The sequence below is a fragment of the Macaca thibetana genome, chromosome 18, assembly GCF_024542745.1.
Source record: "Macaca thibetana thibetana isolate TM-01 chromosome 18, ASM2454274v1, whole genome shotgun sequence".
Lineage (NCBI taxonomy): Eukaryota > Metazoa > Chordata > Mammalia > Primates > Cercopithecidae > Macaca > Macaca thibetana.
Genome location: NC_065595.1, coordinates 35,794,105 through 35,812,398, shown reverse-complemented (window position 1 = coordinate 35,812,398; position 18,294 = coordinate 35,794,105). Strand labels below are relative to the sequence as shown.

The 18,294-nt window shown below is 43.7% G+C and overlaps 1 protein-coding gene and 1 long non-coding RNA gene across 5 annotated transcripts in view; one reads left to right on the top strand and one right to left on the bottom strand.

Annotated features, from left to right (window-relative positions):
• Positions 1–18,294, top strand: part of SETBP1 (SET binding protein 1) — a 383,210-nt gene that overhangs the window by 177,184 nt on the left and 187,732 nt on the right. For all 4 annotated transcript variants that reach the window (XM_050767821.1, XM_050767820.1, XM_050767823.1 and 1 more), the window contains exon 3: positions 11,954–12,007. In XM_050767821.1, the coding sequence (XP_050623778.1) occupies positions 11,954–12,007 (54 nt within the window). The remainder of the gene's footprint in view (positions 1–11,953; positions 12,008–18,294) is intronic.
• Positions 1,064–14,476, bottom strand: LOC126941350 (uncharacterized). The gene is made up of 3 exons (XR_007721271.1): positions 14,251–14,476; positions 2,332–2,388; positions 1,064–1,106 (listed from the first exon to the last, which is right to left on the bottom strand). It is a non-coding gene; the product is annotated as an uncharacterized LOC126941350 (long non-coding RNA).

Sequence of the window (18,294 nt, the reverse complement as noted above, 5' to 3'; positions counted from 1 at the left end):
GTGGGCAATATATAGAGAGATATCCCCCAACTGAATCAGCCAGAAATTCTGGACAGGTTTGGCCAAAAATGGGTGGACTGTGAGTCAAGCATACGTGTGAGTCCAGGGAGAACAATGAAAGGATATCTTGTTTGGAGAAGAGGTCTGGGGAGATCTAATCCACATTTGACTGAGATGTTTTGGCATAAAGAAAGCCTTCATTTCCAGGTACCTCTGTGAGATGAGCACAGAGTTCTTGAGAGTGAAATCATAGAGATCATTTTTAACAAATGGATTGGTTGAGGCAGGATTGTATGAGACACAAATACACACATACATAGCCCAGAAGAGGAGAGTTACTGGTGACACAGCTGTTTCCAGAAGGTATGAAACACAAGAGGGAGATTTTCAACAAAGGACCAGGAAGTGTACATGCCAAGGAGCCAGACTTCCTTGGAAGTTGTCATGAGAAGAATCTGGTCCTGTTTTCCAAGGATGTTTTGTTTGCCTAATGCACTGAGAGCATCTTTAGAAGCTGTGGCAGATTCTGCAGAGTATCTTCAATGGTGAAGAATCATTTTGAAAACAGCCAGCTGTCTCAGTCCTCAAAGAGTTCCCAATGCTAAGGAGTGGCAGGACCAAATCCTGGCATTTGCAATGCCAGTAGCATTAATGCAAGAGCAAGGCCATCTGTGGAAGGAATTGCAAACTGATTGCGCAGTTTTCAAATAGCAGTTCAAAGATATTTGCATTTCAACCAATGTCAAAGCATACAAGCAAGCAAGTTCTGGCTGACTAATTAAAATAAACAAGCAAATAACCTGATTTAATGACTTTGAAAATACTCAGTTATATTTCTGGTAAAAACTGTTAGCAGAAGTATTTGGTAGACAAAGACTATATTTTACATTTTTTATTTTGTGAAGGTTGTTTTTTGCAAAGGAAAGGAAGAACTTGCTTTTCACCTCTCTTCTCTTTGGTGAAGATGGTTGTCTTCCTTGAAGGTCCCGCCTCCTGCTGTCCAGCTCCTTCATTCTGTCAGGCACAAGACTGTTCTTGCCACCTGTACTCTTTCTAGATCTCATGCTGTATTGGATTTGAAGATGAAACAATAGCATGTTTCACACCTGTAGTAATAGAGATGGCTTATTTGGGATTTTTCACTTCTCTGTATTATTAAAAGTAATAATACACTAATATTATTAAAAGTAATAATTGCCCACTTATATGATTATGATATCACTCTTTCTTGGGATGCAGCTATCTCTTTCCCATTATTGGTTACCATCTGTGATGGTGTCTGGAACTTGACATGCCATTGCTGGAAAGAAGGAAGGAGGGAGGGAGGGAGGGAAAGAGGGAGGGAGGGAGGGAGGGAGGAGGGAGGAAGGAAGGAAGGAAGGAAGGAAGGAAGGAAGGAAGGAAGGAAGGAAGGAAGGAAGGAAGGAAGGAAAAAAGGGAGGGAGGAAGGAAGGAAGAGAGGGAAGGAGGAAAGAAGGAAGGAAAGAAGGATGAGGGAAGGAGGGGGATGGGACAGAGGGTAAACTTGCTTAGGGAGAGAAGATACATGCCAAGGATCCAGACTTCCTTGGAAGTTGTTATGAGAAGAATCTAGTCCTGTTTTCCAAGGATGTTTTGTTTGCCTAATGCACTGAGAGCATCTTTAGAAGCTGTGGCGGATTCTGCAGAGTATCTTCAATGGTGAAGAATCATTTTGAAAACAGCCAGCTGTCTCAGTCCTCAAAGAGTTCCCAGTGCTAAGGAGTGGCAGGACCAAATCCTGGCATTTGCAATGCCAGTAACACTAATGCAAGAGCAGGGCCATCTGTGGAAGGACTTGTGAATTGATTGCGCAGTTTTCATTGATAATTAACAATGTTCATAGCAGTGTACAGTACAAAATCCTTTGGTCACCCAGATTTAGGAATGAAACTCCTTTGAACAAAGTCAGCTTGAGTTCAGAAAAATTTGAAGGGAAGATCAAGATGGCAGAGACAATGCCTACGTCGTGGGGCTGCATAGGGCTAATGGAAAGTCTGACTTTTACCTGCATGGTGAGTCACTTGAGGCGTGGCTGGCAGTGGTACCAATGTCCCTGGGGACCAGGCTGCCTCCCTGGCAGAGTAGGGAGGGAGATAGCAACCTTTCATGAAGGGATTCCCGAGGGGATCATGGATAGCTAAGACAGAGAACTGGACTTTCCATGATTCAGAGCTATGTTCAAATTCCAGTTCTGCCACTTTTTGCTGTCATAACCTCAGGTGAGTTATTTAAGCAGTAAATGGAGAAAATAATACTGTCTTGCACTGACAGTGTGAAGTTTAAGATGGATAATGAAGGTAAAGCACTTACCTGGTACAAGAACAGGCTAAAGTAGGTCCTGACAGAAGAACAGGAAAAATGAAGATCCTGAAAAATCATAGTGACTTTTCATATTATAATAGCCAAGAGTTCAAGGTGGGCTTTCTGGAGAAGATTCTCCTATTTTACCTGCAATGTTTACAATTATAGAAGTTATGGCTACCTGCAACTACAAGATTCAGTTCATTGAGTCCTGCCTGGCTTTATCCCTTTCAGATATCTACCTGTAATCATGATTAATTGCTCCAGTTTGGGCCCAGGGACCCAGATTCTCTGCCAAATTGGCTCCACTAAGCTGAGGAGCAGAGCTTTTGACTTTGGTGCTCAGATACTCTCTGAAACAAGCACCTTCTGACTTTCCCATTCTCTGCCACTGAGTGAGCCCAGGGGGTTAAATCAGTTTCCTGGGATTCACCAAGGGGATGAATTAGAAAGCTTTGATACTTATCTTGGGCCAAGTGAGCAGATCATCTGGTCAGTTCTAAGCAGAAATTCTGTAAATGATGAGAAGAGGGAGGCGAGGGTGGATATTCCCTCAGCACCCAGCTTTGCTTGGCATACGTTCAAGGAGGGAATTCTCCTTTATTGGCTTTTTACGGACTTTGGAAACAGCTCACAGATGCTTGCAATGTGATTTCTTAATTTTGTTGGAAGGAAAGGACCTACAACCCAGATTGTGCTCCTGAGAAGCAACATATCTTTAGCTCTTTCCTCTTCTTACATTAGTTGTTCTTTCCAAAGTGTGTAGCTTGCAGAACTTCAGATGAAGAGAGCAGGCATACTGCCTGCAAAAAGTATACAGAAAGGTTGGCCAGGCGGGGTGACTCATGCCTGTAATCCCAGCACTTTGGGAGGTCAAGGTGGGCAGATCACCTGAGGTCAGGAGTTCAAGACCAGCCTGGCCAACATGGCAAAACCCCATCTCTACTAAAAATGTAAAATTAGCCAGGCGTGTTGGCGCGTGCCTGTAATCCCAGCTACTTGGGAGGCTGAGGCATGAGAATCGCTTGAACCCTGGAGGCGGAGGTTGCAGTGAGCCAAGACCGTGCCACTGCACTCCAGCCTGGGTGAAAAGAGTGAAACTTCATCTCAAAAAAAAAAAAAAAAAAAAAAAAAAGTGTAAAGAAAGGAAGGGAAGGCATTCTCCCCATGAGTAACTCATGCACATATTAAAGGCAGTGTGGTCTTAAAATGAGGTCTGGTCATGTGTTCAATCCACTCCCAGTAGGAGAAGACTATCTTAGCATCTTTAAAGAGATAAGCTGCTTAATTCTCTTTCCCCAGGTAAATTCTGTTAACCCTGAGAATGGCTTGCTCATGTATGTAGTATCCTTCTCTGTTAAAATATGGATTTGCCAAATTTCTTTTTTACAAAGCTTTAATTTAAATAGGTCTTAACATGGAAGTCCAATATAATATACCAATAAAAGTTATGTTATTCTGAATAAAGAGGGGTTAAGAGCCTGGAACTCCCACCTCAGTGCCTCTCACTCACCTCGCAATCCCCAAGGCCCTTCTGTGAAATCCAGGGCTTCTTAGGGTATAGTTTGAAAACCATTGTCTTGTGGATTTCTTTTTTTTTTTTTTTTTTTTTTTTTTTTTGAGACAGAGTCTTGCTCTGTCACCCAGGCTGGAGTGCAGTGGCATGATCTCGGCTCACTGCAAGCTCCGCCTCCCAGATTCACGCCATTCTCCTGTCTCAGCCTCCCAAGTAGCTGGCACTACAAGAACCTGCCGCTATGCCCGGCTAATTTTTTTTTATTTTTTTATTTTTAGTAGAAATGGGGTTTTACCGTGTTAGCCAGGATGGTCTTGATCTCCTGACTTCATGATCTGCCCGCCTCAGCCTCCCAAAGTGAATTTCTTATTCATCATTCAATTCAGAATGTTAGACACATCATGGACAACCTGATAGAGCTCCCAACAGCATACATACCCAAGATAGCCAGAAGCTCATAAGATATTATGATGTAGTGAAAAAGAGCATGAGTTAGCCAAGCCAGGCTCAAATACATTCTATCACCTGCTAATCCTGAATGAACCCCAGAGGCTACTTTAGTCTCTTGAGCCACTTTTGACTGAAATGATTAATAAATGCTGATATTAACGTCCATGTCACCAGTTTCTACCAGATTTACCCTATGTAAACTTCTCACCCATAGCCACAGAAGATGCCCCACATAAAATCCAGTTTTCTTGAATCTAAAAAAAAATTCTATGTCAAGTTTTAAAAGGGTGGAACAAACTTCTGTAGGTTCATTAAGTTCAAATAAGTTTCTTTGGGTTTATTAAGTTCAACATAAAACAAGACTCATCATCTTAGTGAGTCTAGATCAGGGCATTCGGAGGTCTCGTCTTTCATGTGGTCTCTAGTTATTGCTCCAATCTGAAAGGTGGAGGATAAAAGACATTTCCACCCAGAAGTTGAAATATCTATGACTTGGACAGCAAGCAAATGTACACCCCACTGTAAGAGCATGGGTTGTATGTGCCAAGATTACACATGGAGTCTTTAAAAATATATATAAAAGCTCTTTTGGCTCCATATCTGGGGGATTTTGTTAAAGATCTCACCTGTAAATATTAGAACCCCGTCATTTAAAGAAGCAATAAAAGAAAAATATAGGCAATCAAGACCAGGCTTGCTTGGAGTTATGTGGAAAGTTATTATTAGTCATCCTTGTTGCTCTTTAGGAAGGGAGCCTAAAATTAAGACTGTGGGTGTCAGTGATTTCAGGTTTAACCTTTAAAATTTCATGAGGCTGAGAGCATTTAGCAAAAGGACACAGTTCAGCTAGGATGGCAATTTTGAGTATATAACTTGCTTCTTAGGCTGGTAGGAAACCAGCCCCTCAGTCTCTACACTACCCATCCACTGCCACCCCCACCCCAATGCCTTGGCCATTAGAACTAATGCCTTTTGAATTGGAAGATTGTTTACTATTAGTTAGGGTGTGGATTTGACTTCAGCCTCACTGGAATGGGGAACTCACGTAGCAGTCTGAGTGGTCATCTGTCCAAATTCCTATTTGTAAGTCAATAACAGATCCATAGTACAAGACTGTCTCATTGTCCTCCCCTCTGACCCTCTGATTATTAATAGAAATTCTTCCACAAAGTGTAAACAAGTTCTTAGAGGTGTGTGTTTTGAAGGGACAGAGGAGATAGTGTCCTTCCGTCTTTTCTTCAGCCTTGAGGTGACAGGGATGCTTTAGGGTGCTGGCAGGGTAGAGCCAAAGGGAAAATGGCATTCATTTCATAGGTGGTAAAATGAGACCTGCATAGGCAAATGATCCCATGACAGATCCCATATTGAGTTGCTGCAGAACCAGGGCTATGACTCAAGTCTTTTTTTTTTCCCTCCGAGTCCAGTGCTCTTTTGTATGACAGTGTTTCACTTATCCTTGGAAAGAGTGGCAACCTATTGGTTCCATTTTACCTACCTTATTTTCCAGTTTCCAGATTTCCTTCTGTGATCCCAATGGATTTGTGGTCTCCTTCATGGTTGGTCGTTTCAGAACGTTTTGCTTGGTAGAAGCCCTCCGTAGACCCCTTTCCTTTTCTCTGTCTTGACCCCCGACATATTTGACAATTCTTCCTGCCTGTTTCAGAATCCCCAGTACCCAGTATGGCTGGATATTAGAAACTTTCTTTGGGTTGCATACATACAGTTAGATTTTTTGTTTCTGATTTTCCACTGGGTAAGTCACTTTTTCTTTCTGTGCTTCAGTTGCCTTTTACAATGGAGAGTGTGGGGCTAGTTCATCTCAAGCAGCCCCCAGCACACATACGATTAGATGTTTGCCTCAGCTTGCTGGAACAATTTTCCTTACCCGTAGGCTGTTTTGAACTTTTTTTATGGGTTGAAGGGTTGGGGTGGGCCTGAGTTCAACTTCCATTCTAGAGCCAAAGTAAGAAGTGAGTAACACTTTACAAAATAAAGAGGGAGAAAAAAGGTTCATTTCCTACATTGGAAATAGAAATGAAGGCAGATTGAAAAGAGTAGAGGTGAAGTAGAAGGCTTACTAAATGCAAGGATGGTACATTTGAGGGTAAATTTGAAAATGGGTCATTTGCTGTCCTCAAGGCCAGCTTCACTCTGTTTCTTTACCTACCTACCTAGCTACCTATGCATCAATCCATCTATCTATTCATGTGCCAGCATCCTTTGCTTTGGCCCATAAGAAAGGAGATATCTGGGAAGAGCAAATGACTTGGAGTATCCCCAGGGCCACCAGTCTTCAGCTTGTCCAGCTGCATAAGATCCTTCTGGCCAGATGTTCAGCATGACCCACACCCTGCCTTTTGTGTCAGTGTCCCCCTTCCCTATGCAAGCATCTGCATTCAGCCAGAGCAATTGGTGCAGATATGTGAGGCCCCACTCTATCCAGATGGAGTATGCATTTTTGATAAAGGGCCAGGAGAGGGGACATGACGGTTGTTGCTGGGGCAGGAGGACAGAGAGGAAAAAATGGAGTCACCTCCTCCCATTCTGTGTGAAAGTTTAGAAGCTATAGACGTTTATAGGGAGCAGGGCAGCTGTTTAAAGGGACAGCTTTAGACTTGCAGAGGTCACAAGGGAATGCTAGATGCAGCTGTACCATAGGTAATTTTGGGTGGGAGATGCAAAGAGAGAATCCCATTCAGAGAACAGAGTTTGAAAAAGACAAGGGAGCAGAATGTCACTGCTTAGGAAGCTGAAGGGATTTCCACTCTCGCCTCCTTAGGGCCCCACAGCATCCTTCATCTCCCTTCAATTCTCCTTGTTCTCCAACCCTCCCCTCAAGCTCAGAGAAAGAGAGAGAAAATAAGAAAGCAACATGAATTGATGCCAAGAAAGAAACTGCAGCTTCTCAAAAATGGAAGGCAGGGTCATCCTCCTAATATTTTGAAAGTGGACTGTTCCAGAGAGCAGCAAGACGTGTCAGGAATGAGATTGTTCTGAGCAGGGCCTCAGGAACACTGCCGGGCTCCACCAGGGAGATGAAAGAATTTTCTCCTTCCTTTGCCTTTTAAATGTAATTCTGTCTGCCCTCTCCACCCCGCACACCCTGTCGACCCTCTAGGTGGGAGCGGTGCAGACATTTAGCCATTCTGGGAAAAGACAGGATCCTTTTCATTAACTTCAGCCTGATTGGAGTCCCTAGGGCCATGGCAGATTTCATTTTCCTCCCTCTCTGCCTCCCTGTCTTGGATCCCCCCCAACCCCCGACACAGCAAGGCTACCATGAGCAGTGAACTGTTTCCCAATGGGATGGAGTGGAGATAGGGTTCAAGCAGGGGAGGCAGTAGAGAAGGGTCTGGGACGTGCACTTTTCAAGGCAGTGACTTTGAGGAGGGACATGTATACTTCCTCCCCATGCTTCAATTTCCCCTGGATTTCTGAGCAAATCTATCCCAGCTTTAGGGTAGAAATCAGCAGCCGGTTATGTCTGGTTGTCAGTGATGGACTGGACAGATATAATCTCTAGTGGAGGTTTCTGCAGAGGTGCTCGGGTTAGCAGACTCAACCAATCCCATTGTTAATTAGTGTGATCTTGAAAATGTCACTTATCAGCTTCTTCTGCGAAATAAGGACTTAGTCTGGAGTTTTAAGGTATGTTTTAGTACCAAACATTGGTTTTCAACTGAAGTCACATACAAGAACCAGGGAAAAGCAGAGCCACTCTGAGTGAAGGTAGAGAGACAGGCACAGTGTGAGCCCTTTGTCTACACGTTTTCTCACCCCAGTTTCCCAGCAGAGGTGGCTCCTGAGCCCACTGGGGACACACTGATTTTCTCCTCTTCTCCAGGGGCCTCCAACTGCCTCCCCAAGACCCTGACACTAAGAATGGAACTCTTCTGCAATATCCTGATGTAGGTGGTCTGTGATCTTTTCCTTTATTTCTAATCCACACTTGAGCACCATATATTAGTGCCTGACGTTCAGCTGTTTCTCCATCCCTTGGTGTGGAATTTGTAGACTTACGGGAAGTAATCTGCTTTGAAAAGGGGAGTGCTCAAGATGCAGGGCCTATGTTTGACCCAACAGTCCATGCATTTGGTTAGAGCGTGGTTAGAACTCAGAAAGACCAAGAAGGCAGAAGGCCAGAAAAGCCAGAAAAGCAAGGGGTCATGGCGTAATGGTGAGGAAAGACACACTGTGGTACATACCGTTTTCAGACTCATTGTGAGGAGATGTCACAAACCTTGCCTCTGGTTGTTTCCCAGGTCAGATAACACCTTCAATGCATGCTAGTTTGTGAGTTAAACTTTCCAAATCTCCCAAGTAAAGGAATCCAGATAGAAGTTATTTGAGTTCCATCCCTGACATTATATCCCTGCATCCTCCCACACATCATCAGATGCGCTAACACATCTGAACTGGGATGGGCCCATTTAACATTTTACTGTTTCAACCAGAGCAAGGGGTGAGACCCTGATCTCTCCCTGGTGATGGATTTATTCACCATTCAGCTTCTTTCCCTTTTATACTGTTCTTCCTTAAATTTAACCTCCAATTTCTACACTGAAGCAGCACCCAATATTCTTCTAGTAAAACCTGTAGCGGCTGGAGAAGAGCTTGTCCCCAGTGCCTGAGTTGATTAACTCATTCAATTATTTGAGTGCCTGCTTCACACAGCAAATGTGCTAGGCACTGAGTGCTGTTTCCTTTTGTTGGCTTGGAAGATATCTTTAGCCTGCCTCTCACACTTCTGTTCTCTAGGCTCAGCAATTTAGGTATTCTGGTCCTCACCTCTGGGCTGACAATATTTCCACTTTCCTTTTAAGTCATTCGGCAAACAGGTTATTTAGTGACTAATTGTATATCCAGACTCTTCTCAACACGTTGAGATATGCAAAATTTACATAAGATAGAAGCCATAGTCGTTTTAGACAGGGTCTTGTTGGGCATGTTCTTGTTAGGTGAAAAATAGACGAGTAAAAATACATGCAACAGCATGAAACAAAACTAGGAAGATCTCTGCCTTCTGCACGCCCAGGGTCTGAAGAATTCGAGCTCTGAATCTAATATGCTAACACATGTTGGTGGGCGTGTTCCTGCACAGGTCACTCTCATGCCCGTACCTCATCCCAGCATTTTATTTTCCCTCCTTTCCAGCTCCATCCCAATGTTGTGCCCAGCTCAAGCTAAAGGTAAAGGTTTACTGCTAAACTCAGATGAGTAAATGGTCATTATCAATTAAATACAAGCATTTCTGCAAGGAAGAGTTAGTTAAGGGTTGTTCGTGGGGATGCATGTTTTACGTTACTTTCTGTGGCTCATTTGACTAATATTCTGGCACTCAGCTTTTTTCCTGTGCCACATCTCAACAAATGGTCTCCGGTGTGCTATAATTCAGAGGCATTTTATTATAGAAGAAAAAGCATGAGCTTTGGGAAAATATAGTTGGGGATTTAAATCCCAAATACATGTACTGGCTGTGAAACCTAGAAAATGTTACTTAGCTTCCATAAGTCTCAATTTTCCCATCAGAAAAGAGGAGATACCTTCTGTCTCATGGAGGAGTTGTGAATATTAAAAATGAAAAATTACATAAAGCAGCACCCAGAATGCCAGCCACCCAGGTGATCCTCGATGTATCCTAATTCCCTACCTTTCTCCTTAAGGTAGGCTATGGCTGGCACTTAACAGATGCAAATGGAGGTGTGTTAGGATTGGCCATTTCCTTTTTCACATCTTTGCTCTTGCACCTGCTCCCACCTGAAGTGCCTTGCCCTACCACCTTTCCAGTGAATTCAAGGCCAAATGCAAGCTCCATCTTATTTCAACAAGCCCACCCTGACTGCTCTTGCTTCATTTCCCCAGTTTGATGCTCACACTCGACTACACTCTGCTCCCACTGATGTACACGTGTCTGCATGTCTGATTCTTCCACCAAACTATAGGTTCCTTGAAGGCAGGGACTAAGTCTATCATTACATTTCACCCTTAATTCCTAGCATGTGGCCTAATGGGTTGTGGCTTGGCTGTTTCATTACAATCGGAGGGGTCAAACCAGCTCTCCACCAGGATGGTGCTGCCTGCCACCAAGACACCTTCCACATGGGGGAATCTAGCCTGCAGGATGGGGAATGTGGGGTTGGGGAACAGCAAAGTGTTTACCTTCTCCACCTCTCTTCTGCTGGATCCTAGCTTCAACATCACTTCAGCACCATTTATGGCAGTCATTTAAGGAAGCTAAAAAATCCAGTTGAGCTTTTGCGAAGGCTGGAGGCCCTGGGGCTCAGCATGACTTCTTCTCTTTCTTGACCCAAACAAAACATTGTTACAGCAAACATGAAGTCTTTTCTATTTTTCACAAATGCTCTCCAGGCCTAACAAAGCTAGCAGTCACCCTCCTTGAATCAAAATAAGCATCTGCCCTTTTTCTCTTTATCTTACACTTTCCCAGCATGTATTATAAGAATGCGATTATTTTACTAATTAGTCTTATATTTTTATTTAACTTTTTTGGTGCAAAACCCTGGAAAGGATGCAAAAATATTTAAAACCTTAACTTTAGTCTTTAATATTGATTAAACACAGAGGTGCAGAAAGTCCATATAACTGACTCTTACTCTTTTATGTTGTGTATGATTGTTTGAAGCATAAATGATAAAAACCTAAATAGTGTATAAAATCATAGGCAGCCTATGACAAAGGGAAACTGAGTCACATGTAGCTGTGAAGAGGAGAGGGTCATTTTTACTGAGCTCATTTTTTTGTTTGTTTTAATAAAGAAAAAACGGTCGGGCACAGCGGCTCATGCCTGTAATCCCAACACTTTGGGAAGCCAGGGCAGGCATATCACCTGAGGTCGAGAGTTCGAGACCCACCTGACCAACATGGAGAAACCCCTGTCTCTACTAAAAATACAAAAATTAGCTGGGCATGGTTGCGGGCACCTGTAATCCCAGCTACTTGGGAGGCTGAGGCAGGAGAATCGCTTGAACCTGGGAGGCAGAGGTTGCCGTGAGCTGAGATCATGCCACTGCACTCCAGCCTGGGCAACAAGAGTGAAACTCCATCTAAGAAAGAGAGGGAGGGAGGGAGGGAGGGAGGGAGGGAGGAAAGGAAGGAAGGAAGGAAGGAAGGAAGGAAGGAAGGAAGGAAGGAAGGAAGGAAGGAAGGAAGGAAGGAAGGAAGGAAGGAAGGAAGGAAAGAAGGAAGGAAAAACCCTCGTGGAGGAGATGGACCTTTGTTTCTGAAGCAGTAAGTCTTGTATCACAGACCACTTTGATAGCAGGAAGAAAGCCAGGGTCCCTCTCTCTAAGGAAATATATACATCTACAGATTCACACATACTTACAATTTCAGGGAGCCATGGACCTGATGAACTCCATCCATAGCCCATGGTTCCTAATTTAAGAGCCTCTGAAGAACTGATAGCACATAGAAATAATTTAGAGAGAGCAGCAAGAGAGAGGTGGTGAAGTCAGAGATGGAGCACAAAGTGGGAAGGCCACTGAGCCTAGATTCCCGGTCCAGAAATCTCACATTTGTCTTCTGCAATCCCACTTCTGTAGCTCTCATCCAGGCTATGGTAAGTCCATTGCTGGTCAGTTGTCATGGGGATACTGTATGCAAACTGAAAAGTGTCACTGAGAAAATTTCTTTATTTTTTTCCAGCTCCTCACAGCCAGTGACCTTGCAGCCAGTGACCTCAAAGGATTTCAGCCACAGGTAAGTTCCACTGATGCTCTTATGAAGTTTGGAAGAGTGAAATGCTCCACAGTTTGGTGGTCAACAAGCACCCTTGGGGCCAGGACAGAAATCCCAACCTTGGATTTCTAGCTTCTTTCCCTCGAAATGCTAACTGTGAGAATGACCTGGTAGCTTTCTCTCCTCCTCCAGCTCCTCTCATTCCAGCATGGACAAAACCACCTCTTTTGGCTCTTTCATTCCTAATATTGTATAGTGGAAAAATATATAGAGATCAAGATGCTCGGAATGTTAAGTGTTGGGGATTCAGCTTAGGAAAGGGTTAAACCAAAGGCGGCAGAGGGTGGGATGGGGTTGGGGTTCTCCCCTGTATTTCTCTCTTTTTGGACAGGACACTCACATTTCTGTAATCTTTGCGGCAAATGCCTCACAGTCAAGGCCTGACAGCCAAGTTAATCTCAGACTCCTGCAGAGGCAGACAGTTGAGGTTGGCTGATCTTGGTCAGGAAATGGGCCGCTGTTATCTCTGGCCAGAGTGGTGTTTGGAGGTTACTATGGGCAAACTGTGTGAGGGTGTAGGCAAGGGCTTTCTGGAGACTTTTTTGCAGGGGTGAAGATGGACATCTTCCTCCCTGTCTCTGGAAAAGGAGTCTATACACAAACATATAAATACCAAGACACATACAAATCCCAGCTATACAAAAGCCCTCGTTTGCTCACACAGAGCCCAGTATAGGTAGAACGTATACATAAAGAAAGATAAATCCAACGGTGATCATTAGGGGACTTGGCCCTTGCCCTGTCCCCCTTGCAAAATGAAACTTTCTGTCACCCTTCAGCTCAGTGCCTGCCTCAAGGTCTCAGTGCTGTACCTTTGTGGGAAAATACATTATAGCTAATGGCAGTGAACTTCCAGGGGTCAGCAAATACTTTTCTAATTGCAGGAGTTTCATATATTTGGAACGTTTTCTTCTTTAAAGGTATTTCACATCCAGGAGCCCACTGCATCCTCCCTACCCTTATCCCAGGTGAGCCACATCCTGTGTGTACCCTCTCACTGCTGAGGAACCTGAGGACCCAGTCCTGATGCACAGTGGCCCCAGATCACACAGAGAGCTAGGAACAGGCGACAGTGGGAGGCCGGAGGAAGAGAATTCACAGAATCAAGGGCTTCATTGGTGGGAATCAAAGATGGATTCACACACCAGTGTGGGGTGTTGTCATCTCGTCTTGTTGATCTTCCTGTCTGGAAAGTAGTGAGTTTTTAGACAGACGTGGCCAGTAAGCCTTTTTTGTCAACCATCGAAAACTGTTAATTAATTACTTATTCACATGTTTACGCAAACTTCCAGTTTGGCTAAGGGAATGTGAAACAAAAACAAAAGAAAATCCACATTTACCACCTACCCCACTCACCTCTGCACCTACGCTCATACATGGTGGCAATGCCAGCTAATTATTTTGTTTTAATCTGAAAATTTATAACATTAAAGAAAATTGTGTGGTGCCATTTTACTGCTTGAAAAGGACACCCAGTAGAGACTGAGTTTATTGGAGTTGTGTGTGTGTGCGTGGTTTTGGCATGGTTTCCTTCTGAGCTGAACACGTTCTGTCCATGTTTGTTGACCTACACTTTTAGATATTAGATTTAAACTAATAGAGCGAACTTTCCAGTGAAGGAGAATTTAGATATATTTAAGGTTCGTGCATAACATTTGAGAGCATGATCCTAGAAAGGCAGCTCCCAGGCTCCCCCACAGCCAGCCCCACAGCTTCCAGTGCAGATGGCTCGCTCCTCTGGTTCTGTTCAGCCCTTCCATGTTATTCCATTTGTGTGTCATCCCCCTGAGGCTAGAAGCATAAATACATATTTTTCACTCCTCAGGATGCCTGTTCTTGAGGCCAGGAAGTCCTGGGAAACTTGTGGCCAGGGTGTAATGCCCAGATCAAAGTTAATTCTCTAGTGAAAGGTTCAGATGTGTCTCTGGTCAACACCACCCTTTTGGGTGCTTTTTAAAACAGAATCAGAAAGCTGTCCACAGGCTTTGCACTGCCCCCTCCAGCCCCACTGCACCAAACTGCTGGCTTCTGTTGTTATGTTTCCCCTTCTCTCTTTGGGTTTTAGATGAAACTGAGTCCCACACCATAATTCATGGGTGTGTTCCCCTCCAGGACCCATCATTGACTGGCAGGAGGGGACTCCCTGAGGACCCCTCCCAGGGATAACTATCTGTCCTCTCAGCTTTTGCATAGTGCCCACTTACCACTTGAATGTAGAGGTTTTCTGTTTGTTTTTCTTGATGCTTGTTCCTGCTTTAGACTCTTAAGGAAGATAGTTACAAAATCTTCGATGATTTTGAATGTGTGTAGAGTCGAGTCTGTATTGAGCTGGCTTTTCTGTTCATTTGTCTCTGTCTTCTCTCCACATCCAGATGGAGAAGAGGAAGGTAAGGAAGTGAGTAGCTGCCTTTCTCCTCATGGTTATTGGTTACTAAAAATGCCACGCTCATTCCTGGAAATAAACACATAACTTTTCAAGATGAGCCTGAAAGCCCGTTTTTCTAAGGTATTATGTTTTAGCGGGGGGCGATCTCCCCAGAGACTGGTGAGCCTGGCCTCTGGGCCACAGGGTAGAGCTTCTGCTAGAGTCAGGCCTGGTGCTGGTAGGCGGGTACTATTCTCAGCAAGTTTTAAAGGCACAGATGGAAAAGCTTCTCAAATTCACACCTAACCCACCCTGACTCTTCTACCTCCAAACACATCTCCTTTTACTTTCTAACATCCTGTTCTTGCCTTTTGAAGCAACAGACACACTTGAGTACCCTCCTTTCTAAGCCTGTGCGTTATTGGAAATTAGAACCCTCACTTCTTTTTGTCGGACCAGTCCTCTCCATTCCTATGAGGAATAAGAGCTGACATTTAATTCTCTTTAGTAAAAGCCCAATAACTATATGCTTTCCTCTGCATTTTTCTTTTATTCGTTTTTTCCTCTAATATAAAAGTTGTAAGTGTCTGTTGTAGAAATTTGGAATATACAGAAAACCATAAGAAAGAAAATACCCTATTATTTCACCTCTGAAACATACACAATGACGTTTTGGCGTATAGTCTTCCAATCTTTGTTCTACATAGGCACACACATCTATTTTTTTTAAATGGTCATATTTTATATGCTTTTTTGTTACCTTATTTTTTGTTGGTTTGCATGCTTTCCACAACACTGGAAAATCTAGCAGCTAGCCATGCTTGCACTAGTTGTTAGTACTGTCATTCATTTACTAGTCCCCTCTTGCTGGACATCCCATTCCTTTTGCAGGCTGAGATCTCCAGGAGCAATCCAAGGCAAATGCTGAGATCCAGTGCCTTCATCCAGGATACAAAGAGCATCCAAAGCTTCTTGGCATTTATTTATTTATTTACTTTTATTTCTCAGTTCCTACAAGAATGTCCAGGCTGCTTAAACTTCGCAGTAAAGTGCCCGTGGGTGATGCCCACATACTTGTGCACATGCTTACGAGGTGGGGGATGTGGTAAGGAGATAGCCATAGCATGGCACCAAATTCAGATGCATGTCCTGCATGCCCAGCCACCGTGTCAGAACAGTGATGTGACAAAGAACGCCCCCCACAGAGGAAAGCACAGACTAAAGGATTGGGTCCTCACCTGCTACATAAACTCTCTGTTGTCTCAGAGAATAGGGTACTTCCTTTAGGAAAAATGGAGTATTATTTCAAGTGCGGGGCAAATGTAGTGGCTGCCTATGAAGGGTGGCTATTTTTAATGAGTTTCTAAAATGTCAGTTGCTACTATAGTCAAGGGCACACTGTGGTGGAAGGTGAGAAGACAGTAAACCAGAACACACAGGAAAACATGTTTTAGTGCAGAGAAAACAGAACTTTCAGTCACTCAGTTGCCATTTCATTCAACAGGCATCCATGGAAGACCTTTCTGTGGTGCTCCCAGCTATGCACAGACCCTTCCCCAGATGTTGACAGTTCTGGAATGTTCTGCCACCATTGTTAGCTTTGTGACCCTAACGAAGTTATCTAATGTCTTTCATCTTGATTAACTTTATTAAGCAAAGGAGTTGTGCAGCTTATTTCACAGAGAGTATGGGCATCGATGAGACAATGCATGTGAAGGTAGCCTTGTATGCCTGAAATGCACAGTGAGGTATTGTTTTCTTCCACTAGAGAAGTGCAGAATAAATTAATTAAAAATTCAGATGTAGAAGAAATTATATGTCTATGGAACAAGCAGGGAAGTCTTCCCGGCCGAGGTCTTGTTGTACCTGCCAGGGTGGGCGAGAAGAAAGTGAGGCGGTGGACTTGTTCCAGAGCAGGTGAAGTGTGGATGAAGGCTGAGACCACAATGCGGTGCTTGGGTATGTGTGAAGGCTTGGAGTGATTTAATTGCGGAGCCTCAGAGGAGACCATGGTGGGAAATTATATGCAAATTAAAATAGGGCCAAATTTCAGGTCTTAAATGTCTTGAAAATGAAATAATAGTTTTTTTTTAAAAGTCCAAAAAATAAATTGGACTTAAAAATTAACTATTTAAGTTTTCAAACTTACACAAAAGTTAGCATAATAGTGTAATAAACCCGTGTACCTGTTACCCAGTTTCAATGGTATGCTGCTAACAAAGCCCACATTTGTAGCATTTGGTAAGTTCTGTTGTGTAAATACCTCCATCATGACCAATTTTAAGCTATCAGTGGTTTAGCCACCTGTTGGCAAAGTCTTTGACAGTCAGCTCTGCTCCCCAGCATGCCACTGGAAGAGCTGTCACAATTGTTACCATTTTCCAAACTTGTCTATACTCTCATCTACTTTGGTTTTTAATTTTAATTATTTGGGGCTATACTTTAAAACAAATCCCAGTGATTATGTTATTTCACTGATAAATAATTTAATTAACTTATCTAACAAATAAGGGCTTTTTAAGAACAATCAGAATGCCATTATCACATCTATCAAAATTACCAGTAATTTTTAAATGTTTTCAAATACCCAGTCCATATTCAGACTTTTCTGATCATTTTTAATACATCATGTTTTAGTTGATTTGTCTGAATCAGGAAACAGAATTTGGATTTTTGGAATCCATCCTAAGACAATGGCAGGCACTGAAGGTTTGAGGGCAGAGAAGAGTCAGAACCGTGATGGACGAAGGTTCCTCAGTGGGTAGAAGGCGTGATGAAACCAAGAGGGCATCCGGCACTCAGCCTGTGCTGTTGATCCATACGAGGAGTAGTGGGGAATGAAGGTGGACTGAGGACCGTGGGGGTATCACAGAGGAGATGAATGCCAAAAAGTTTGGTGGCAGAATTAGTGGACCAGCAGCTGCTCAGTAGCTGGAGAATTTGGGATGCTGTTAATCAAAATGAGGGCCCACGAGAAGTGCAGTGTTCATTCTTGGAGTAAGAATGATTAAGTGTTCAGAGGGGGAAGGCTCAGTCCTCCTCAAATGAACCTTTACTCCACTTTCCTTAGCCCCCACAATTAGTCCTACTTGGAGATCATCAGAGGACACAACCATCTGCAGAACAATCCTGGGTTCCATGGGTCCTCACCTAGAAGTTTTAACGCAAAATCCCCAAGTATTCTGTGAGGAGAAGCTACTTTTTAGGAAGGTGTGACTGTGGAGTTTCTGCATAGAGAGAAATCCTGGCTGTGCTTATCTCTCAACAGAAAAGGAAGGCTGAAGCAGGGCAGGGGCTGTGACAGCAGCTGACGTTTCAACGAGGGTCTGTGTATTGGATTGCTACATTTGGGCGTTCCTACACTGGGAAATGGGAGGCAAGTGGGGAGTTAGAGTCTCCGACAGCTCTTTTATTTTGTAGAAGGGAATGTCTGAGTTCCCAGGTTGCTTGTTCTTCTAGGGTTGATCATGTTTTTCAGAACAAAACCACCACTATCTGACTCAACTCTAAATGGACATCAGCTGTCTACAAGGTCAGCATCAACACTTAGAAAGAGTAAAATTGGGCAGGGTGCGGTGGCTCTCAACTGTAATACCAACACTTTGGGAGGCCGAGGTGGGGGGATCATGAGGTAAAGAGATCGAGACCATCCTAGCCAACATGGTGAAACTTCGTCTCTACTAAAAATACAAAAACTAGCTCGGCCTGGTGGTGCATGCCTGTAGTCTCAGCTACTCGGGAGGCTGAGGCAGAAGAATAGCTTGAACCCAAGAGGCAGAGGTTGCAGTGAGCCAAGAACGTGCCACTGCACTCCAGCCTGGTGACAGAGCGAGACTCCGTCTCAAAAGAGAAAAGGAAGAAAAAAAGGAGTAAAATTGAAGCT